The following is a 23,975-nucleotide window of genomic DNA, read 5'->3' as shown; positions in this document are numbered from 1 at the left end:
CTACCTTTTCTGTCGTACTACGCTCCAGCCTGCGTCTCATTCCGGCTGCGCTGCCAGCCCTGCACGGCGCGAAAGGCGACGCCGTGATGATAGGTGTGCTTCAGCGGTAGCCGTCAAACACGTAGTTTCGCCCCTACAGTCTGTTCTGCGCCAACACTGCATCTTAATAACTTGGTAACTAACATAAGGCAGGGTCCCCAGAATTGCTAACTTCCACTTAAACACACACTTGTCCCGAAAATCCGACAGGGCTGAGTTGCTGGATTTGGTTTTGTGGGTGGCCGGGGTGCAGTGAGGTCTTTATATTCATCAGTGCATCAATGACTGATTGCTTTTTACAAAAGGGTGAAAATATGGGAATTCAACATTGTATGGACACCTGACCACCCACTTAAAGATTCCTAAGAGCAACTCATGCAAGTAACAGAACGAAGCAGATAAATACTCCGAATATTTTGGAAAGTCATTCCCACTGGCGTACATCATATGAGAAAAAGAATGTTGAAGTTGACTTTTTGGAAGCTCAAATGCACTTCTTGTTAGTGATTATGTTTGAAAATGAATGTGCCAGTTTGATTGCGAAAACAGACCGATTAAAACTTAAAAGCCCTTCCACAGTAAACTGTTGCAGAAGCTACATTACGTACGCTACACTGAGAATACATACGTTTCACATTGATCTGAAAAACATCCGCCGTCGCCTTCCTCATTCACCATTAACATCCAAAACCTCACAACATTGTGTGTTTTGGCTAAAACTTATCTGTTCTATGATTCAGAAACCACGTTGTACCAGCAAGCAGTAGACTGGTGGTCTGACTGACCCTTTTAGCTTTAAACAGTCCGCGCAGCAGGCCAGAAACCACAATTTACCAACAATCAAGGGCTGCTGGAACAGATGATTCTTCTGGCTTGAAGCCGGCTGCTCCACAAGCATCTGAACCAAACCCTTCAGGCCGAAACTTAAATCAAGGCAGACTTATATGTAAATAAAAACAAACCAGAAAGTAGATGGTGCACAGCTACCATTCCCAGTAATCGTGCTTGGTACCATGTTCATTATATGATTTAACACGTTGGCATGGCTGATACCTAAACGTAGACAAAGCTCCAAAGGAAATAGAGGTCACTATTTCATAATCTCAGACCCCTCAAAACTATGTTTAATATAACTTCATAAAGAGCAGTGCTGTATCTATTTAATTCATATCTAGTTTGCTTTACAAATGTTTAAAATTCACAGCGTGTCCAGATTACATTTCAGTTCTTTTTTCTGAATTGTTAGATTTTTGGGGGTTAATATTCCACGGGAACAACTTTATTGTATGCGTATAATGTGTGTTACAAGTGGACAGAGCAAATATAATATGAAATTATTGGTGACATTGCCATATTAGTTCTGTTTCTTAATCCACAACAATTACTTTTCCCAGTAGAACAAGTACTACTGTCTTATAATTTAAAATGGACTGAGTAAAAGCTACACATCCCAAACTGGATTGATTTGAAAGGGAAAACATGAATCTGGCTTTACTTTGAAGTCTCCAAAGTAAAGCCAGATGACTCTTTTCTTTCTTAGCCTTATAACCGTTTATACTAAATGTTTAAGCAGTGGATGTGGTTTCAACTGCACTGAAGAACAGAACTTCTGCATATATTTGTGTGACAATGCTGAACCTACAGCATCAGGCCACAAGCAGACCTCACATTGTCTAGACTGTCTTCTTCTGCATCTCCACTCACCTTGATTTGTTGACTTTCACCCTGCACAGAGAGATTTGCGTCAACTCTAATCACTGACTGTTTTTGTATATTCTGCTTTTGAACACCTCTTCAGCAAACATGTTCCCTCTTTAATCAGCAGTGTGTCAGTGTTATGTTGGGTTTTTTTTTACAGTGTTTATAGCTCATGTTTATGCTGCTGGCTTCCTGTTGTGCTGTGGCTCTACGCCAAACTGTTTCATGATTGGTCCAGATGGCCAGCGTTGGTTGACAATTATGGCAAAGACTGAATCATGATCTGCATGTTTACCTTAAAGTCAATGAGCTGGTGTGTTTAAGTGTTTTTGTCAGACTGCTGTTGTTAAAGGGTTTACACTTCAAAACCAGAGTAGACATGTACTTCAATAGGGACACACACACACACACACACACACACACACACACACACACACACACACACACAAACACAAATACACACACACACTAACACACACACACACACACACACACACACACACACACCCCATCCCCCAGATCACTGTTGTAGTTGAGATGGTGTCATCAGTGGCCTGGAATCATATTCCAGGTGTATTTGAGTTAAGCCATGAAAGAGGGTTACAGGGAGACTTACTGGGTGACAAGCCTGATCACTGCACTGAGAGGGCCTTTGTGTGCGCCCCACCCATGTCCTCCTCGGTCCATTTCTGTCTCTCCTGACCTCTCTGTCAGTGCCCTGGCCTGTCGGTGCAAGACGATTAAATGTCATGACCCCTTTTTTCCTCCGTGCCCTCTGAGGACCCTCCAACCCATTAACTTTCACTCAGCTTTCACTAAGATCCCTGGGTTATCCAGACCAGCTCTGATCTCCAACACCTGCACAAAAGACACACAGAAACACACACGGGACTCATCTCCTAAAACAGGGAACCCAATACAAGGCAAGATGATAATCAAGATTTGGCTATTTTAAGATCATGGAGAGTCTGTGCTGGTCTGCACAGATAACTCAATGTCTTTGATGGTTTGTGGGGGTTTAGGACTTTTCACTCAACATGACTTTTCTCATGTTTGTGACTCTGGGAAATTGGGATATCACATGTTCGATTTGGGACAATCTGAACATGGTTCTGTAGTTTGAACTTGTGGCTCTGTGAGGCCATACCTGTAGGCACAGGGGTGCTTTGAACTAAATGCTAAGTTCAGCATGGCAACATGTTCGCAATGACAGTTCTAACATACTGATCCAAAGCAGGTATAATGTTGAAAATAATTACTACTTTAGTTTAGTGTGTCAGCATGTTAATCCTTTCTAATTAGCTTTAAACACAAATTACAACTGAGGCCATAGTTCTGCAGAAATTTGGTCATAAACCAAAATATTGGACAAATATTGACCTTATGATGGCACTGGATAAAAAGTTAAGGGAAAAAAAGTGACTACAGTTCATCCTGAGGTGGAAATGAATGTTTTTACCAAAGTTCATTGGAATCCATCCAACAGTTGTAGAGATATTTCATTCAAAACTACAGATGTGAACCTCAGGGTGGCGCTAGAAGAAAAATCAGACGATCACCAAAGTCAGTAGGATTCATCCTCTGGGGACCATAAATGTCAGTGCAAAAATTCATCCATAGAGCCATGCAGCTAGCATGGCTAAAAATCTTTTAGTCTCTTCTAGATATAAAAACCACAAACGCTACTGGAAAGCATCTCCTGCTCTTTTATTGTAAAGTCTTTCACCATTTCTGACTAATACAGACATGTATGAGTGAAAGAAGCTTTCCATGACTAGCCTTACAAACTGACAACAAAGCCTCCACATGCACAAACCAGTACAAGCAGGCAATAATGCACTGAGGATTTAAAAATCTACCACGATAAAGATTTTTTTTTTAAACTAAATAAAGACATTTGGATCAACATCCCCACAGGACCATGATTTTGAACCTGAAAGTACCCAGTCACAGAACTGAGCCACTGAGTGGCTGGACTGCAAGTTAAGTCTCTGTGGGCCAAAAACTACAGAAACCACATTTAGGACATGGTGAAGGAATGGATTGCATTGAAATAAATACTTTCAGAGTTTCTTTTTTTCTAAGTAAATATTTTCACTGGAGGAAAACCTCAGTTTGGCAAACATACAAATGGTTCCATACAAGATTTTCCAAATGGATGTGTGCATTTTTCTCAAATCTCCCAAACCTGATACTGTAGATTGAGGGGCCAGACCACCTTTTGTTTCATGTTTCACAAACCCCCGCAGTCCCTCACCACAGCTCCCTATTTCAAGGCTGTCGTTGAATGGCCAGCAAACCATTTCCTGAAGCTCCGAGGTCACTGGATAAATGATGTTTTCATTTGACAACCCCAGGTCGCCACTAAAGGAGGGTCTTCAGAGGCAGCCTTTTGAAATTACAGTACCAACGAAGCGTGAGAAATTACAGGCACTTAGAAGTGATTTCATGAGCACAAGAAAGCTGGGGGACCACCCCTATGCAGCTCGAGCGAGAGGGACTGATGGCAGTGAGTACACAAAGGCTTTACATGTGCACACAGCTAATACATAATCACATCGACATCCACACCCAGACACATACTCACACACAGAATCACATTCAAGTGCAGACATACAGTATCAGTGCTATAAAAGGATCTTCATCCAGGGATCCTCAAATGCATATGATGTGTACAGGATTGTTTGTATCTGTGTATGATAATAAATCTGACCTTAGAGTTAAATATACAGCAGGATTACATGAAAGCCAAATTCAGGAGCCAGACATTGTGTTTTTTCACTGCTTGAGTTATCCAAATGGAGATGGAGGCAATGCCTGAGGGCCACTGGTCCCTCTCCACCCTTCCTGGGAACAGGCTCTTGGTCAGGATGGGTTTGGAAGGAATCCTCTGATTTCTGCCTGGCCCTCCGCTAAATCAGAGTTATGAAGAGCTGGTTTGGATGGACCTAAGCATCAACAATGATCTATCCTTGGAGCCACTGAAGTGGAATCGTTTTCATTGTGGTCTACTCCTCTATACTTCGTGAAGGAGCTCCCTCTCTGTGTGGATGTGTGAGATTTCAAAGTGTCATAATTTCATTATATGCTTTTCATTTTAGAGACTTCTGAGACATTGCCACCAGCGTAAGGCTAAATCATTTAATTTAACCGCCCTCAATTAAAGTACCAACTCCGTAGATTGCAGGAGCCCTTTATTCAGCTCTGGACTTTTTACACACAACAATGTTTCACTGCTTTTCTCTGCCACAGCAGTTACACTCAAAGCCCTCCAATCGCATCCATCTGTTTGCTGTCCGTCTCTGTTTGGTTTTTGTTCGAGCCTCTGCTTCCTTTTCACGATCTCTGTTCAAAAGTGTCACTCAGCTCTAAGTTGATCAGCAAGTGAATTTATGCACACAAGCACAAAGCATGCTGACGAATGCCAACTCCTAAAGCCCTTCGTAAAGGGAGGGTGGTGGTTGAAGTCCTACCTTTGCAAGAAAATACAACAGCTCACTTTCACCAAAACATCTACTTCTATGAAAGTGGCTGTGTAACGTCATTAACTTCCGGGAATATTTTGATGTTTTGGGAAATACACTTATTTGCTTTCTTGCTGAGAATTATATGAGAAGACTGATATCACTCTCATATCTGTACATTAAATATGAAGCTACAGCCAGCAGATGGTTAGCTTAGCTTAACATAAGGACTGGAAGATGGGAAATAGCTAGCGTGCCTTTGTCCAAACAATAAAAAAATATCTCTCTGCCCGCACCTGTAAAGCTCAGTAAGTATAAAATGACAAGGTTAAACAAACAATATATAACATATTAATTACTGAGTTCTGCAGGGTGCTGGTAGGCAGATTTTTTACCTTTGGACAGAGCCAGGCTAGCTGTTCCCCACTGCTTCAAGTCTTTAAGCTATCCAAGCTAATTGACTCCTAACATCCAGAGTTGACATGAGAGACTTTTGGTCTCACTCTATTCCTTTAATAATGGCATTATAAGCCACTATTCTGATTAACTGGCATCCCAATCCTGTTAAAGAGCGTTTCTGGATGACTTGTTCAAATTACAAAATTAGTGAAACCGCAAATCAATTTTCAAAGAAATAGTATGATATTACGGAAAGAGTTATTTGACTGTTACAACTCTCATGTCTACATGCTAAATATGCTACTGCTAACAGCCAGTTAGTTTATCTTAGCACAAAGACTGGAAATTGGGGATAATGCCTAGGCCTTGTCCAAAGGTTTTGAAACACTCCAGCTGATCTAAACCTCATTAGTTAAAATGTTATATCTTGTTTGATTAATCTGTAGAAAAACAACATTACTGAAATTACAGTGCCTGACCAAGAAAAGGTCTGCTACATAACTTTACCATTAAAAACCACAATGTGTCATTTGTTTACCTCAGTTTTTGAATGATTTAAACAAAGGAGATACAACGATTTACGTAGTGGACTTTAAAGTTGCTTGAAGGATTTCTTTTTTTTTCACCTTTGGACAGAGCAAAGCTAGTTGTTTCCCTCTGTTTCCAGTCATTATGCTAAGCTAAGTTAAGTGCCTCCCTTTCTCTAGCCTCGTACTTAATGAATCGATATGAGAGTAGTAACAATCTTCTCACCTAACTCTCCACAAGATTCAATTAGTGCATTTCCTTAAATGTCAAACTGTTCCTTTAAAGCACTTCATGAGATCTCTGGCACTCTGAGACCAGTAAAATCTGTCTTTCTATAATCCACAGCGTAATGTATATAAAAGTCAACTTCTTCAATCAGCATCCATTTCTGATGCTGTAAGCATTTACTACCTCAGTTTAATTTAATTTGTTTATTTACGTGTATTAAAAAGCATAGATTTGTTTCATTTGCTTAGGCTGGTCTTAAATGGTGGCTCAGATCTGCCTGAATCAAATCTAGTGGCAAGTCAAACTCACCAAACCAAGAAGCTGAACCAGGTCTTGCGTGCGCTGCTGTGAACACTCCACAACTTACCCGAGCACTACATGTCTGTCTCCACTCCTTACACTACTCCCTGAACACACATATATACAAAACTCATACATCAAAACCCTGCACTCATTACCACGCAAAAGATAAACATGGAGAGCCCTGCAGATGGTTAGCTCTCGGATAGAGGTTTCTCTGTATATGTATGTTTGCGTGAGTGTTTGTGAGAGGATCTCCTAAAGTATGCTGGCAAAATAGAAGTGTTTTTTCCTTTCTAGACCTCTTGAGTTGACCAGGGAGTAGGACATTCTTTAAAGAAGCCAATGACTTCACGGCAAATCTTATTCACACATGGAGGGATAACATTTTAGGCAGAGCTGGCCAGCTTTATTAGAGGCAGTTTATTGGGATATCCATGACACTCCCACAATTCTCTGGAAGCTTCTCCATATTATTCCAGGGCAATGGCAGGTTAATGGAAGCCAGGTGGAGCCTCCCTGCACTTGATTGACAGTGAGTTGTGGCGATGAATGGGAGTGCAGGTAGCCAGAATCAAGGTTGGGATGGAAACATTGCAATTCACGAGCAACAGCTGCTTTTCCCAGCCACAACAGAGAGAGCATTTCCATTCACCTGAGACTACTCTTAATTGGAACGTGTGGATATGTGCACTGATGTGTGTCTGGCTTTTCTCTTTGCTTATTTGTGGTTAACTGTGTCTAATGGTTAAATAGTATTGCAAGTCACCCAATTCTCCCAAATTTGGTGCCTGTTTTTTTAAGTGTATGCACTTAAAACAACATAAGGGTAGGTGAACAGAAAGATTGCTGTAGAGATTGTGGCCTGTTCAATATCACCTTTTTTTTTATTTTTGAAATGGTGTCATTTCAAGTTATCCAAAACTCATGCAATAAATGTGCTATTTTGATTAGTGTATTATTCTAGCTTATTTGCTTTAAAGCAAGACTATGTAAGTTTACTATGAAATAACTAAGTCTTACTCTTACATATGAAAAGTTGAATTCATAAGAAATAAAACACACCATTACTTATCTCAATACATTCAAGGGTTTTACTGCTACAGTCTCACTTGGTCTGGTATGACCAGTAACTTATGGTTGCTAATGTTAGCTAATGTAAGCAAAAATTATATTGATATTACTGTAGCTGATGAATTAGTTTGCTGACTTTGTTACTCTTGAGCTAACATTCTTGAAATACCAATTCCAGTGGTTTCATCGCAAAAGTAAAACAATGAGTAAATATACTGTGTTTTTTAAAATGTTTGTCCGTAAAAGGCTATAGCATTGTTTGGCATTAGCACAATTAAAGACTTATTAGTCAGCAAACTGGTTCAGCAGCATCAATTTCATTAGCTACCATAGGCTACTAGTCATAATCAGACTAAGTAAGGCTGTAGCAGCAAAACCCTTGAGTATACTGACATGAGCAAGGCTGTGTTTTATTGCTTAGAAATTCAACTTTTAATTTGTAAAAGTCAGATTATCTTATTTCTTTTCTCAAAAATTAAACTATATGACTTTAACTTTCATAAAAAGAAGCTAAACACAAAAAAAATATTTGTTATGTTTGACACAAATTATATCAGCCAATCACAGTAAGAGTTATTTCAATATTGTGGACCGTGAATCTTAAATCAGAGATCTGACTTTTATCAGACCTGTTCCTCTGCCCATTATGATACTGAGATCATACATCATTTCATGTATGACAAGCACATTTCCAAATCGATAACATCCTGTGTAGCAAAATTTGTATTTCATCATCATGTACAGAGCAGCAACATCATATAACTACTAGTGACTGTTTTAATACAGAAACAAAGATTACAAGGGGACCATGTGAAACAGATGGTCTACACTCTCAGAGCTGTACAGAGCTAAAACATACGTATTCTAAGTTTCTTGTGCAAGAGCAGTTCTAAGTAGGCCACTTAAAAAAATAAATCCTCACCATAAAAATCATAATTGTTCTCAAGCAGAGATAAAGAAATGCACTCAAAAGAATGCACTGATTTATTACTGTACATGTATGAGACACTGATTTGACAGCAAACGATGGTGCCAAGAGGTAATATTTTTCTAGTGGAGCTATAGTCACCACTTATGTGATCTGGAAAAAGAAGTCTTAAAGGTTATTTCCAGTGAATAACTCATCCTCTGTTGATCTTTTCTTGTCATAAATCATTTAAGTTATCATTTCAAATCACTTCTAGTATCAAGTCCTGCTTATATGCAACCCTAATATAGGTGTCTGAGTCTATAAACACAATACGCAGTGTGCTCTTTCATCACGGCGCCATGACTGTGATGTTAACTGTTTGGCAAAAGAACATGACACCCGGGGTGACACAGGGATTACTCGTTCTATATTTAGTGTTTATGTACATGAATATTGGCAGGACAACTCTGTACATGTGACACACACACACACACACACACACAGCGATATAGTGATAATAACACAGATCTCCAGCACAGAACACATATACAAGATGGGCTCTAGAGCAAACACTGGCTGAGATACGTAAGGGAATGTCTGAACTACGACAGCTTCCTCATAAAACTGGAATTTTCTCATAACAGTTATTATTGTCATCAATAAAAACAGACAACCAAAAAGAGAGACGAAAAGTATAAAATAATTTAAATTCTTCCTAAAACATGTAGTGAATATGCAGTGAGAGATTTATACAATACAGGCGGCTACTGTATCTCCTCCAGTCAACGTGATTTTAAAACTGAAGGAACAGACAAATGACAGACAAAAGCAAATGTCATGCAGCAACAAAGAAACAAACATGAAATATGAAAGATGATCCTCCTTGAAGTTCTGCCTCCCCAGTGGCAACATAAGATCAAGACGACAAGCCTGGTAACAAAGCAGCTCGTGGGCCGCTATGGGCCACCCAGACGCGCCACAATGAAATGTAAACATAAATATACAGGTTGATATCTCTCTCTACAAACAGTTCAGTCACTGCCACAGGCCCATCAGCTGTGTGAGTAGTCAGTCTGTATACACTCCTTAGTAGAATATCACTTAGAGTTAAATAAACTTATTTAATATATATATTTATAATAGATTTATTCTTTACAGAGTCATTTAGCAGTATTTCCTTGTTTTCACCAGTTTGCTCTGGTATTTCACTGAGTGACCACTGTGTCCCACCACGTAAACGTCCAGCAGGTAGGTCTTGCCTGGCTCCAGACCTGTGACGGTCTCTGTGGTCACAGCTTTCTGCAGGTTTGGGCTGTGGAAGTACTTGCACATGACCTTTTCTGACTTTCTGCGGGTCTCTGGCCCAGCACACTGGTTTTGTTCCCGACGTCTCTGCTCCTCGCCATAATTATCAGCCACCTCCTTACGGTAAATGCAGTATTTGTTGCGGTCCTGTGTGCCAAGCCAGGCCACGGTGACGGAGGAGCAGGTGCGCAGCTTGTCAAAGGCCTTGATGCGTGTATCCTCTGGAAGTGAAGGAAAAGGCTGCTTGCTGCTGGGTCGTGTGGTGGCTAGCACCTTCAAAGTGGAGGCTCCTTTCCTGCTACCCCGCAAGCGGATCAGGTACTTGGCTTTTGGCTTTCCCCGCAATTGGAACTGCCGAACGCCCTCAACATTCTGAGAGAGCAGCAGCTTACCATCGCGCCTCACCTGTACCTGCACGGCGTCCAGGCAAGTGTGAACAAACAGAGTGAACCTCTGATGGGAAGACACGGGAGCGAAACGCAGAAACTTGCTGCCTTTTCTCTTGATGAAAACATCCGATACTTTGCCGTCTTTCAGTTCTACTGTCTTCTGACGAGCTTCCTCCTTAGTGCGGGCGAAAGTTCCCACATATGCTGTGCTGGTGTTGGTGGCAGAATTCACAGCAAACACATCAAAGTAGTACTGTGTGTCTGGTTTAAGCTCTGACACGGTGAAAATATTTTTATTGCCAATACACACTTTCTGAATGTCTGATGCTCTGGGCTTGGCCGTGTATGCCCGTGAGATCTTGTTACTTGTGAGGCCTCGATCCTTGCCAAAACCATTGTCAGAGGGAACAAAGCCAAAGTGCATAAAGTCAAACGGGCTAAAGTCTCTGCCGGGCTTTGGAGCCAGCATGAAGACATCATCAGCGCCGATCTTAGCTTCGGCAGCACACATGCTCTTGAAATTGTGCTCCTTGTTGATTACTACGCAATACTGGACAGGCTGGCCCATCAGCGAGCCTGTAGGCGTAGGCTTCCAGGCCAGGGTGACAGTGGTACGGCCCAGGGCGGTCACATCCACACGAGGGTCGTAGGGCAGCTCCGGGTATGGCTGGTCAGACTCTGGAGTTGTGGTGGCGTACACCTTAAAGTTGCTGTCTTTCTCTGTGGACAGAAGCTCCAGTTGGTAGAGGCCAGAGGACGTGCTGGTGGCTATGTAGGACTCCACATCGTTACCCTTGTAGGCGAAGAGCTCCGTCCCTTCGTCTACGGTCACCTGCTGTTTCTGCTGGTCCAGAGGTTCAGGCTCTCCTGGAAAACAGAAACAAATACACACAACATGAGCTCTTTGCTTGACATTGCATCCAAACGGGCCACCATTTATATCAGAATGTTGGAACAATTTTGACGGAGATGTTTGATGATGACCTTTACAATATTTTTCTTATTTTTAATTTTTGACTTTGATGAAAAGTAATTTCCACCCATAATAAAAATCTTGAATGTGTTGTTGCAGTGAGGTCATGATGAAGCTCTGCAAGTCTCATGGTCGATTAGCCCCTCACATGGCAGTCATGTTTTCACTCCAAACATCCCCACAGATCACAGGCCAGCATTCACTCGGCCTTTCTGGGGAAGCTGTGCTAGAAAGAGGCGCCTTGTAGCCTCTACGTGAGAGAGACAGTCTGAGCTCTTACTCCGGCTCTAGCAAGAAACCATAATATTATGTTTGTCAACCAGAGAGTGTGCTCCGCGGTGTACTAAAAATTAATGCTCAAAGATCTACTCCCACCAGAGACATTTAGCAAAAACACCTGCAAAGACAGGAAGACGTTCACTGGCTGAAGTATTGCTCTAACACATCTTGTGAAGTCACACTTCTACTAATGGCACTACGTGTGTTGGGTCCAAATTATTATCATTATTCTTCCAGTTCAGGATGGATTATTTTCTCTTGAGGCAAGGTACATGTCTTCAACAGTATAACTGCTCAATAAATCATTTTGTAATATTTAATTTGACAAGATCACAGAAACACACGCAGCTGCTCGTGTATTGACATTCAAATATATGCTCACATCACACATCTACACTCGAAACCATCGCTTTAGTCATCTGGCAAGATCTCCTATGCTGAAGGACGCCGTCCAGATGGAGAAAGTTTGAATGTGAGGCAGAAAAAGAAAAAAAGACAGAAAGAAGGAAAGGAAAAGAGGAAGAAGGACAGACAGTGCGGCCGGCTTTACCTTAAGAAGACCAAGACAGCTTAAGTAAAGGGATGTAATGGCTTTGATTCAGTCGGTTGACTAGAGTAGAGCCCTTCTCTAAAATTATAGACGTCAGCTTGGGCCGAGTCAGACATCATAAGTGGTCAGACTAGACACTACGACTGTGACTTAATTAAAACCCACCAAAACACAAAGCCTAACATCACTGCGTCAGTTAATTGTGTGTGGGGGATAGTGATATTTCCACATAACGTGTCATTAACCTCTTCCACTGCTGCCTGATGTCAATTATACCTGATCCCTCTCCGCTGGCCTCTTCTGGCAGCTCCTGCAGAGTGAGTTTCCACTCCAGAGGAGCATCACAAGGTGTCACGGTCACAGACAGGGGTGTGTTGTCTTCTTCCACCACAAAGTAGTACCTGTGAAAATGACAGGCCTGATATGAGCACCAACATTCATGTTTCATCATAGTTTGATTTTATCCTAAATAATGTGTTGGGTAAATGCATGAGCAGACTGTTTGAGACTGTGTAGCCCTCTGATATTATTGTTCCATCAACCTTGGTCTCTCCCCCTCTGAGCTGAGAGAAACTCAATTATGTGAACACGACTTTCTCATCTATTATTTAGTTTTGCATCAACATAATAGACCATGTTATAGAGCAACAGCTGATGTTTCCTATCCGCTTTCAGTAAGTGGCCATCAACAAGTTTAATGTTTTCCTCAGTGATTCTTATGGATCACTCAGCATTGGAAGGTGCTGGATGCAAAATGCAGGGAGTCTCGGGGGTCTGTGACCCCTTGATTGACATTTGAGACCCCCCGCAAGCCTCAACAGCAAACTCTTGGGGGGTCTCTGGAAAAATCTTTTAAAAAATGCAATTGGCGGTAAAAATGTCTTTTAAAAGTTTACTATGTCCAGTATTCATTATTCAAATTGCAATACATTTATTCACGAATATGAATACGGAATTGAATATGCGGTTGTTTCTAGTAAGGCTGCCTTCCATTGGCGGCGCTGTTGCAAATGGTCCGCAATTCAAATGTTGTGTAGCTTAAAAAAACCTCACATACCTGCTTTAATACCTGAGAAGCAGTGGATTTATTTTCCTGCTTAGACATTATGGTTACATTCGGTTAAAAAATAAAACGGAACAGTATACATCAATTCGGGAAAATATGTCGAAGAGAAAGCAAAGTTCATTCCTTGCTAACTTTGGATTCACTTCTAAAAAGCTGAATCAGAGTAACAACGAAAACGTATTGGAGACAGCCAGAGCTAACGCTGGGGCCTCTGCAGCTAGCACGTGCACAGGTGAGTTGGGGGCTCGTATCCCGCTTAGTCACTGGGAGCTCCTCTTAGGGAGACGACAGAGGTGATGCCCCCCCCCCATTGTAATTGGGATTTTTGCACATTGAAAAGGCGGAATTGGCCCCTTTTTGCACTCATAACAACATGTAAACAGTATATAATGACTAGGCTTAGGGAATTGATACTCTTCAGATTTGAAGAGCACTTACCTTTTAGGTGTGTCCCTGAAGAGGTAGCCACTGATCTCAGCTCCATCCGGGATGACGGAGGAGTCGTGGAACAGCGTCTTGTCTCTGATCTGCATCTGGAAGAGCCCTTCGTCTCTCGTGGGCAGCTTCTGGGCCACGGCTCCCAGCCCCAAAAGCACCAGTAGCACTGCACTCCAACCTTTACACTGCCTCATTCTGAAAGGTAAAGAAAAATAAATTCAGTTTCATTTAAAGCATAGTATACTTCCTAGAAACAGAAGCAGCCGCCGTACTGGCTGTTAATTTGTTTTTAGAATATTTGTCATAAGATTTCAGGTCCCATTACTGAAATACTATTTTCTTTTATCATAGAGTTATGTTTGATTTTACAGGAATAGTCCCACATTTTATTAAATTCGCTTATTTGCTTTCTTGCCAAGAGTTAGATAAGAAGATCAATACCACTCTAACTATGAAGCTACAGTAGTCAGTTGGTTAGCTTAGCTTAGCATAAAGACTGGAAACAAGGGGAAACAGTTAGCCTGGCTCTGTCCAAAGTTGACAAAATCTGTCTACCGGCACCTCTAGAGCTCAGAAATTAATATGTTATATCATGTGTGTTCGATTTGTACAGAAAAACTTTGTAAAAATGACAAGAAGTAGTTTTTACAGGGAGTTAAATGTTTTGGGGTAAAAACACTGCTACTGGCCCAGAAATAGTTCAGCACATAACCCACCCCCAACACCATAGCTTGGCATTTTTACACTTTAGTTTTTGTACAGATTAAACAAACGTTTTTTTTACCTTCGGAAAGGCTAGCTGTTTCCCCCTGGTTCAAGTCTTTATGTTAAGCTGATCAACTCCAGGCTCCAGCTTAATATTTAGTGTATTTTGTTTGCAGATATGAGCACGGTATCAATATTCTGATCCAACTCTCGGCAAGAAAGCGAATAACCGTCTTTCTAAAAATGTCAAACTATTCCTTTAAAACCAAACATTACTCTGTTATAAAAGAAATGACTTCAGAGGTGATGGTATGCCGGTGCCAAGCCAGCTGCTACCCCTGCTGCTAGTCTTTAGACTATGTAAACCTATTCTAATGCTGGATATAGCCTATTTACTGCGGAGACATAAGATGGGTATCGACTTTCACTCTCAGCAAGAAATCCAGAAAGTATACTCCCCAAAATGTCTAACTAATTCTTTACAGAAAAACCAAATATAATGCTATGCTAAGCTAAGCTTATTGACCACCGGGCAATTGATATCAGTTGTCTCATATAACTCTCAGCAAGAAAACAAACACGCGTATTTCTCAAAATGTTCAACTATTACTTTAATGCATATTATCAGTCAATACTGATGGCTCATATGAGTTACAATGTGTCCAAAATGTCTATTTTTTTATTTGAAGTTCTGAATGGCTTTTTCCTATCTTGCCTTTCATTCTGGCATTGACTAAAAACACAAATTGTTCTTAATGAGTTATATTTGGAACCAGACATTACAGTGTTTTTAGAGGCATTCAGAATTTTTTTTTTTTTTTTTGCACTATATATTTTATTTCATAATGAAATGTGTTTTCTTGCCATGTTTGTTCTAGGCTTAATTAACATTTAACATTAGGCATGGATGACAACCCACGCACCATCTGTGAGTGAATCAATGAGTGAGACAAAAAGTAAAAGGAGAGTGAATGAGTAATCCAGGCCACAGGGAGGAAGGGAGGGATTAGATTTAAACACAGACGTGTGAAGGAAAAGACATTGCTCGGAGCTCCAGGGAACCATACAATTTCATAAAATGCTTAACATAAAAATCCCCAAATCCATGTCGTTTAACTTTTATTGACGCTAATATGAAAGTGTTCGGTGGTTCAGTCCACAGATGGATCTGTGGCTCAGGACGAGTTGCAACTGACCCTGGCTGAGAGCCTCTCACGTATCCCGTCTATTGATTTTGCCCCATTGATTGCAGCTGATGGGAACGCCAAATCCCCGGTGATTTAATCAGTGTAATGATGGCAGATTAGCCAGATACTTTACTGCCATTTACTGCAAGCGAGATGGTGTCCTTTTAATGACCCCTCTCCCTTTCTCTGCTCACCCTCCCTTGTCTGTCTCTTTCCCTTGATCACGGTTTTTTCATCAGCAAATAATCCCTTTCACTTTAACACTTGTACACATTATAGTCTTCCCTTTCAGCCCTGCATTACAATTTCTTCCCCTGTTTGCCTTCATAAGCAGAGTTATATAAGTAAAACCAGAGGGCTCAGGCCTGGATGAACCTCCACGCTACAAACATGGCTTAATTTCTATATTATGGTCCTTTAAAAACACAAGCAGAGAAAAAAGCTCCTGACAGCTCCTGTCAGTGTATCCATCCCTACTGCTCTCTAAGCCCGTTTTACTGCCAGTCGCCTAAGAGGTTCGACTCACACAGAGAGTGGAAATCCTTATCGCCTCAGCTTGTCTCATTCCACTTCAGAAACATGTCAGTCGGATCAAAGACATGTCTATTAATACTCAAGACAGCGCTGAGGTGGTATGTACAGAGCTGTTCGGAGCTGTCTTTCATTCCAACATCCCCAAACACCACACAGGAACAGCGAGGGCCCTGTCCCCCCGGCCAGCTCTGTCCACCACACTGATGACATTACACATAATGTCTGCTATCACTCATACAGAAATGGGTTTTATCACCACTGTCATTAGCACATATGATGTGTGCTTTCAATGTGCTCCTCACATGTGACACTACTGATTTACACCCTATGACTGAACCCTCTACTTCTCCCACATGCACTGAAGCACTCAGGCTGTGCTCACGATATATACTGGACACTGCAGAGAGATGACATCTGAATTTTAGAGCAGTTGTGAGGGGTCACTGCAGTTGCATGGACCAGCGCGGAGTCAACATGGTCACGCGGCCTGCACTGGATCTGCTTTTACATGCGGGCCTGCGCCGTTTTCATGCCACAGAGTTCCCTTACCAAAATAACACATCAAAAAAAGCTGCATCTGGAACAAATAAAGTCTGATGTTTAATTAGAACGGGAAAGAATGTATGATTGCAATTTGAGGAACGGATAATTTTAAGGCAAGGTCACCCGCAATCTTGTCAACTCTGTTTTACTGTTGCTTTTTATCTGTTTATTTATACATTTATAGTTTTTTGTTTCACTTTTTGTGGAATTAACTAAGCGTTCTGGTTGGAAAACATCCTGTATATTCTAACTGGAAAGCTGCGGAATGGGTAAATGCAGCACTTTAGAATGGCAGGAAATAGTGATTATCTTCTTTTCCACGGCTGTCTTTGACACATCTACAGTATCAATCTTAAACAGGGGAAAAAAAAAAACAAGAAATTGCCCCCCGCCTCTTTTCCATTCTTGTTTGATCTGAGGAATGGCATCCCTTCATTTGAATTTCTACTAATAACAGCTTTGACCCTGCTCTAATCTGGGGTCATTACAAGCAAATCACGTGCAAAGGAAAAACAAAAGGTTCACACTATTGTCTTTACTTCTCCCAGATGGACGCAATCTTTTCAGCAACATCAATCAACTGCAAAATGAAATCATTCACAATCCACTGATGATTAAAGCAAAAATGATCAATTACTTGCAACAGTTCAGCCACAATTTTCATCCACCTGATCATGCATGTATCCCCAGCACCGTCATGTGTGGGTGCGCCTATATGTTCGTGCATGTGTGCACCAAACTGCCCCCGACCTCCTCTCTCTCTCCCCTCACTTTGTTTAACCGGTCTCCCTCTCCTTCCCTCCAGCTCCTTGTCAAGACGGATAAGCCTCCTGCCTGCTGCCACATGGAGCTCATTAACAGAACGGGAGGGAATAAAAGACAGTTTAATTTCAACACAAATAAAGAGACATTTCGGATTCCACCCAACAAGACGCCTGGCAGGGGCTCGCAGGACCCGAAGCCTCTGTGTGTTTTCTTTAAGGAAGTCTGAAGGCAGATTTATGGAGGGTCATCAGTAGCGAGCTCCATCACTGCTGTCACTTCAGGGCCAATGTGGGGATTGGGGTGAGTGGAGTATATGGGGGGGCGGCGAGCCAAGGATGGAACCACACAGGACCTGGACCTGTTCTATAGGCGGGCCAAATCAAAGCAGGTCTGGTGCTCTTGGACAGCTAAACCGCTCATTAATGAATTGGTAGAGACTGTGGTGAGGGCTCTGGTCCAAAAATGGAGATTTTTATCTGGTGTGGGTATGTCCATATGTGTGTGTGTGTGTGTGTGTGTGTGTGTGTGTGTGTGTGTGTGTGTGTGTGTGTGTGTGTGTGTGTGTGTGTCTAAACCATCACATTCCTCCACTTCACTCTGTGTAGAAGTATAAATCATCACTCAGGACCTGTCTCCTCGCCATCCACAACATCACTCACAGTTTAAATTTCTGAACTCTCCACATCATCAGAACCACGAAAGCTGGCACAGCAGCCCGATGGAAAGGGGAGCCCAGTTTCCTTTCCTTCTCGCCCTCCCCTCTCCGCCTGCGTCTGTGCAGTCCATCTCTGGAGCTTGCATTTAGCACTGCATCCTGGAATGTCTCTGTGAGGAGGGTCAGGTCGCAGGGACGCTTTCAAATAGAGTTGGGGGGGGGGGCTCTGAATGATGTGCTGGCATTGTAGCTGTAAGGTTGATTATAGATTACAACAGCAAATGCCCCATGGGAAAGTCGTCCACACAGTCGCCCATCATCCCGGGCAAACGCATGCACATGACCTGGCTGCGTCGAGGAAACGAGTCAATCACGACCCCGTTATGTTGTGCTCGGGATAAAGCAGAGGAGGGAAGCACAGAAAGCCTGTTTAGCAGCCAGTGTGACCGGGCTCTGCCTCTGCTTGTGTCCTTCTGAGGGAGCATAATGAGGGGCTGTGCGAAAAATGAATGTGCCCGGGGACTGGGAGCGCATGGGGTGCGGGTCTGATGAGTAATTTCACACGGAAATTAAAAAAATAATAAACAAAAACACAAAAAAAACGTGCGTCCTTAATCTTCCAGCAGTGACTCTGGATGCTTGACGAAAGGCAGCGCGGAGGAGACCGTCCATACGCCGCTGAAAGCTGTCACTTCTCTGGACGCAAACGGCTACAGCAACACTGGCGGAATTCTTTTACCCCGAGAGTTTTCATATGCAAATCACGGTTTAGTTACGGTACGCGACGCAGACCTTCCCATTTTAAGACTTTTTTTTTTCTTTCTTCATGATTCATTCTCCTGAGAAAGTAGAGGGGAGGCAGTGTGGTTTCACCCTGCTACTAAATACAGTTATTCAAATCCCCACTCCGGGTATGTCTCTCATTAAACACCGACCGAGAGGAAAAACACGGCTCTCACATGGACCGGATGAGGGAAGACAACCGCCAACATGAGCTAGGCTGTCATTAATCTGCCTTGAATCAGTTTAATGAAAACAAATGAGGCGGTGGTGACTCAAACATATTCAGATTTCAATTATGTGGAAAAAAAAGAAAAGAAAAAAAGTGTCCCCCATTAAGCGCTCCACTTCTACCCGCCCGGGTCTTACAGGTGCGTAAAAGCGCCCACGGGTGACTCAGCGAGCCAGACATTTAACAAAATAGCAAAAAACTGGGCAGAGTCCTTCTTTTTTGTTTGTTTTGTTGTTTTTTTGTTGTTGTTGTTTTTTTGTTTTTTTGTTTTTTGTTTTTGTTTTTTTTTTGCTGTTTTTTTACACTTTGCAGCCAAACGCGTGCATGGAGAGGACACCGCACGTACCCGTGCTCACGGGCCGTTAGAAACACTATTGATAACTCGCCTTTCTCGGGTGCCGTGTCACCCCCGGGAGCATGGGAAACCTCGGCAGGCACAAAAGCGGGAGGATTTGCTAAAGTTCATCAGTTTAACGGTCCTCGTCAGCACCCTGCCATGTGCTTCGTGATGTACAGCCCCGGCCAGAATAAGCCAAAATTAAAAGAGCAATGCGAGTTCGGGCTCGATTGAAATGTGTTTGAAAACTTTTAACTTCCCGGAGTTGTAAACCGCAAAACCTCTTCCCCTCTCGTTCTCTCTGGCAGACGCTTCAAAGGCACTAGTTTACTGGAGGAGTCCGACTCGGAGTTTATATGGAGCTCTACTGCACCTTAAAATAAAATCATATTAATAATAGCCACGGAGAAGTGAAAGAAAGCGAGGAAAGAAGTTCCCCCCCCCCCCTATGATCTGATCATTTCTAGCAGCTCCGGATCAGACGCACCGCTACACGCCAGAGGGAAGCTCATGCGAAAAGCAGGGATTTTGAACAGGAGACAGTCTTACCTTTCGGAATATCAAACGGCGAAGTTGTCTGAAGGATGGCGCTTCTTGTTCTTAAAACCACTCTGATATCACCAAGATTTAAAAAAAAGTGCCGCACAACTAAAGCGATTTCAAAGACAAATCAAAACACAAGTTGTCCGCGGCAGTGTCCAGTAGTTCCTCCGGTTTTCACTTCTGTTGTTGGTGCCTATCAATTGGATTAGGCGACTGCTCTGGTGCGTGTTTGCAGTTTTCTTGAGGATTTAACTGGTCTCTGGTGGGCAGGAGTGTGTGTGTGTGTGTGTGTGTGTGTGTGTGTGTGTGTGTGTGTGAGAGAGAGAGAGAGAGAGAGAGAGAGAGAGAGAATGTGTGTGAGTGGGTATCCTGAGTGCTGGCAGTGCGTCCCTCCCCTGCCGCGCCGCTGCTATTGAAACCTCCACTGGATTGGAGGCAAAACTGGTGCGAAACTTCGTCTTCCCTCTGTAGGAAGACTCCGAGACGCAGAACCAGCCCACTCCTTCAGGAGCAGCGCACCGCAATAAAAAAAAAATAAAAAAAAAATACAGAGACCAGACAGACTTACTCCCAGGTTTTGACCGGCCCTCAAACTCTTAGAAGTAGACTAGACTAGACTACAGAGGACAAATCTGGCCCACACATCGCTTGAATTCTCCATAGTGTGTAATACTGTTAAAAGTCAAATGGCTTCTGAATTCATCTTGACTTTAAATCCCATTAGGAGTAAGAGCTGGTTTAGTGCTGCAGAAAAAGAAAAAAAACCGACTGTCAGATGTCACCAGAGCATAAATCTGACGCTTGACGGCGTCTAGAGAGCGGGCTTCCCCCTCGTACTTTTCATTTGCTTGCTGCTCACTCTGATGCTCCCTGGAAATTATTACTTTGGGGAGCAGTGTCCTGTCGAAGTCACGCAACCCTCGGGGCTGCGGTGTGTAGGCAAGTTTTATCACGGGCCCTGGCGGCGGGGCGTGCAAATCGCGATCGCGACCCACCTCCTCTGCACAAGGGCTTCCGCGATGGCAAGAAATGCACGGAGAAAAAAAAAAAGGGGGGGGGGGGGGGGGGGGTTGACAAAGGACTTCACCGATGCGAATTTGATGATCAGCTGTGGAAATCCCCTGTCTGGGCCCAGGGAGGAAAATATTTATCCAAGATAAGAGCCAATGGCTGAATTGCCCCCAAATGTATGGCTTGATTGGGGTGGGGGGTGGGGGGGGATCTAGAGGATGCTGCCGTTTCCTCCCCAGGAGCACCGTCTTTCATGTCATGTCGTGGGCATTCAGGTTCCAGATGACAACTTCCTCTCATCACTCAGTTTCCCCCACTAAAGGTCATGAACTATATGATATATTAACATTTACACAGGTGAGAACTCAAACGGACTCAAAACGAGACAGCTATCAAACATTTGAACAATGTGACACTCACACTTACAGAACATGGCCTAGTGTTTCAGATCAATTAAGAAAAAAAGGCAAACATAAGGGTCTATTATTAGAAGATTTCAGACCTTTTTTTTTTGTTTTTTGTTTTTTATATTTTACCCGCAAAAAGTGATTCTAAAATATCTATCGATTTACCAGGCCGAGGTTGCTCCTCCGTCGCAAGCAGCAGATAGCAGACTGCTGGAAGGGAGAAGCTGGACAAAGTGTTGGCACAACAGCGTCATCTAGTGTCCGATACGAGGAGCCCACAGAGAACAGAGAGGGCCTTATTCATTCAAAGGAACATTTCTACGTACCTCTACATCTAACTTTTTGTCAAGAAACTGGAAAATGTAGAGGTTGAATGACTGAAAAGAATTCAGTCGACAATGACTCTGGAGAGCGCACTTGCATCAAAAATGGCAAATAACAGAAATGTTCTTCTCAGCATCAGTCAGGCTGGACGTCAGTTTATAACACACCCTTTAGAACTTTGTATTTTTAAAAAAAAATGTCATAACATAGAGACAGGGACTACTGATGTACAGGTGTGTTGGGGTTATTGATGCCTGGGCTCATGATTAGTGCCGCTATGACTTTCACATCCTTGGGATTAAAATAGATGCCAGATTGAATCTGCTATTAGCCACACCACCAAGCTGTGAAAACGAATCCACTCTGGGGACATGTATACTCACAATAACCGGGACATAGACACACAAACACACACACACACACACACACACACACACACTCACACACACACACACACACACACACACACACATACACACACACACACACATGCACTGACCCAGCTACATGCCAGAATCTTGAAAATGTATCCGCACCAGGGACAGTTTAGTACAGATGGAAGGAGGAGGGGAATAAGGAGGTGGAAAATGCTCCTGTAATGCTAATCCCTCTGCACTGTTTCAGCTCCACTGCAGAGACAAAAAGAAAATCTCAAGTTAACAGATCTGTTGAGGAAAATTTGCACAAAACGCACATTTTCTCTTTTTGAGAAAGTCAACTGAGCCACACATTCTCTTTTCCAGCAACGCCCTGTTTCACACAGTGAAACACTCACATCTGGCACTTTCTAATGTTGGTCAGTGAGCAGCTCCACTGGATCGCTGGTGGAGTGAACTGCCCTGCTCAGTGGCATCTTGATGGTTGTCAAATGTCATGTTAGGTTAACCCCCCTTTTTTTTTCTTTAGAGAATCTGGAATATTCTAATAAAACAAAACTTTAACACGAAATTTTGTCTGCATACGTTTTCACTAGAACCACGTTCTGCTGAGGAGAGCGTCCATGCTGCTTAATTTATATGTCTCCAAAATTAGCTGAATTCCAGGTACAAGTGGACATTGCAGACACATGCATTTAATTATCCTCATCTAGATGTTTCTGCATGACTTAGTGGGCAAATTGGAAGCAAGGTTGGTGGAGGCAAGGGGGGAAGATGGGTTTCAGAGTATTGTTTCATTATGTTTGTTTGCTTTTGTTGAAAGAAATGGAGCGTGGAAAAGACTGGTGCACTAAAACCAAAAGTATCAAATCAGGGGAGAATGGGTAGAATTGTTGAAGTGTAGCAGAAGCACCCAAAAAACTTGACATGAAGTGTCCATCGTTACTTAATCATGAATAAAGCCATCCACGCCTGTTGTATCTAGGTGGCTGTGGAAAAATGTAGAAGACAGACAGCTCGAAACCTGGACAAATAAGACCAAACTTTTAGTTACCCCCAGATAAGACAGAACACTTTTCATTCTCAGCTCTAACGGTAAGTGAGAAAACGCTTTTCATTTAGCTTGGCCAACCCTCTACCTAGGTGAGCTTAAGGGGATTTAACCCAGTGAACTTCTGCAATGATTAATGGTTTATTATCGGGGTGAAACGTGGAGATGGAGTGGCTGACTTGTTTGCCTTTTGGAGATCAAGTCAGCCAGTTCGCCAGCCTCGTTTTCCGTCCTGATTGTCCGCTTGTACCGTCAGCTCAGATCAAAATGTCAGCAGCGTTGGTGTTCTCTGGCATCTCCCAGCTAACGTGTCTGATTAGTGACTTGTGATGAAAAATGACTAACTATCTTTGTGAGTTTATGATTTCTGAGAAAATTTGCAGAGTTTCATGATCAGTCCAGAACAACAGATACATGCTGACTGGCCCCCGTCCGTTTGCTCTCTGTCTCTGACTGAGGCCTCACCTAACTGATCTCCTTACACTTCCCCAATGGCTCGGGCAATGCATTAATGCAGGGAGGATGGAGAGTAAAATCTTGTTGGACTGAGATGCATTCATAAGACGCCGAGCGGGGCCTGGAGGGTGTAATCTGTATCACTCACCTCGCGTCCATTTAACTTCGTCTGAGAGGCTTTTCGTCACAGCTGCAGAAAAGGAGGATGAGGTCTGCCTTTTAGCGGTCCAGCTACCTAAAACTGAGTTCATCATTAACTCAGCAGAGCTAAGAGCCTTCTCCAGGCAAACATCCACTCTGTAAACATCTCTCCCCATCATTTTTTTTCCTTTTGTCTCCTCCTGAGGGGGGCAGGGCGGAGGAGGAATGCGTGAACTCTGACCAAGCTAAAGATGGTCTACTCTCACCATCGTTTCTGATAGATAAAC

At 42.7% G+C, this 23,975-nt stretch overlaps 1 protein-coding gene across 2 annotated transcripts; it reads right to left on the bottom strand.

Moving 5' to 3' along the window:
* Positions 1–7,247: 7,247 nt before the first annotated feature.
* On the bottom strand, positions 7,248–23,793 carry ndnf (neuron-derived neurotrophic factor). Of its 2 annotated transcripts, none has more exons than XM_040127781.1 (4): positions 23,696–23,793; positions 13,641–13,835; positions 12,413–12,537; positions 7,248–11,201 (listed from the first exon to the last, which is right to left on the bottom strand). In XM_040127781.1, exons 1-4 carry the CDS (start codon positions 23,704–23,706, stop codon positions 9,805–9,807), a joined length of 1,728 nt encoding a protein of 575 aa, XP_039983715.1. In that variant the 5' UTR covers positions 23,707–23,793; the 3' UTR covers positions 7,248–9,804. The 2 variants fall into 2 exon arrangements, with proteins under 2 accessions (XP_039983715.1, XP_039983716.1); XM_040127782.1 differs by lacking the exon at positions 23,696–23,793 and adding an exon at positions 19,928–20,196.
* Positions 23,794–23,975: the final 182 nt, after the last annotated feature.

The sequence above is a fragment of the Xiphias gladius genome, chromosome 6 (genome assembly GCF_016859285.1).
Source record: "Xiphias gladius isolate SHS-SW01 ecotype Sanya breed wild chromosome 6, ASM1685928v1, whole genome shotgun sequence".
In the NCBI taxonomy this organism is placed as follows: Eukaryota; Metazoa; Chordata; class Actinopteri; order Istiophoriformes; family Xiphiidae; genus Xiphias; species Xiphias gladius.
This window is presented reverse-complemented; position numbering and strand designations above follow the sequence as displayed.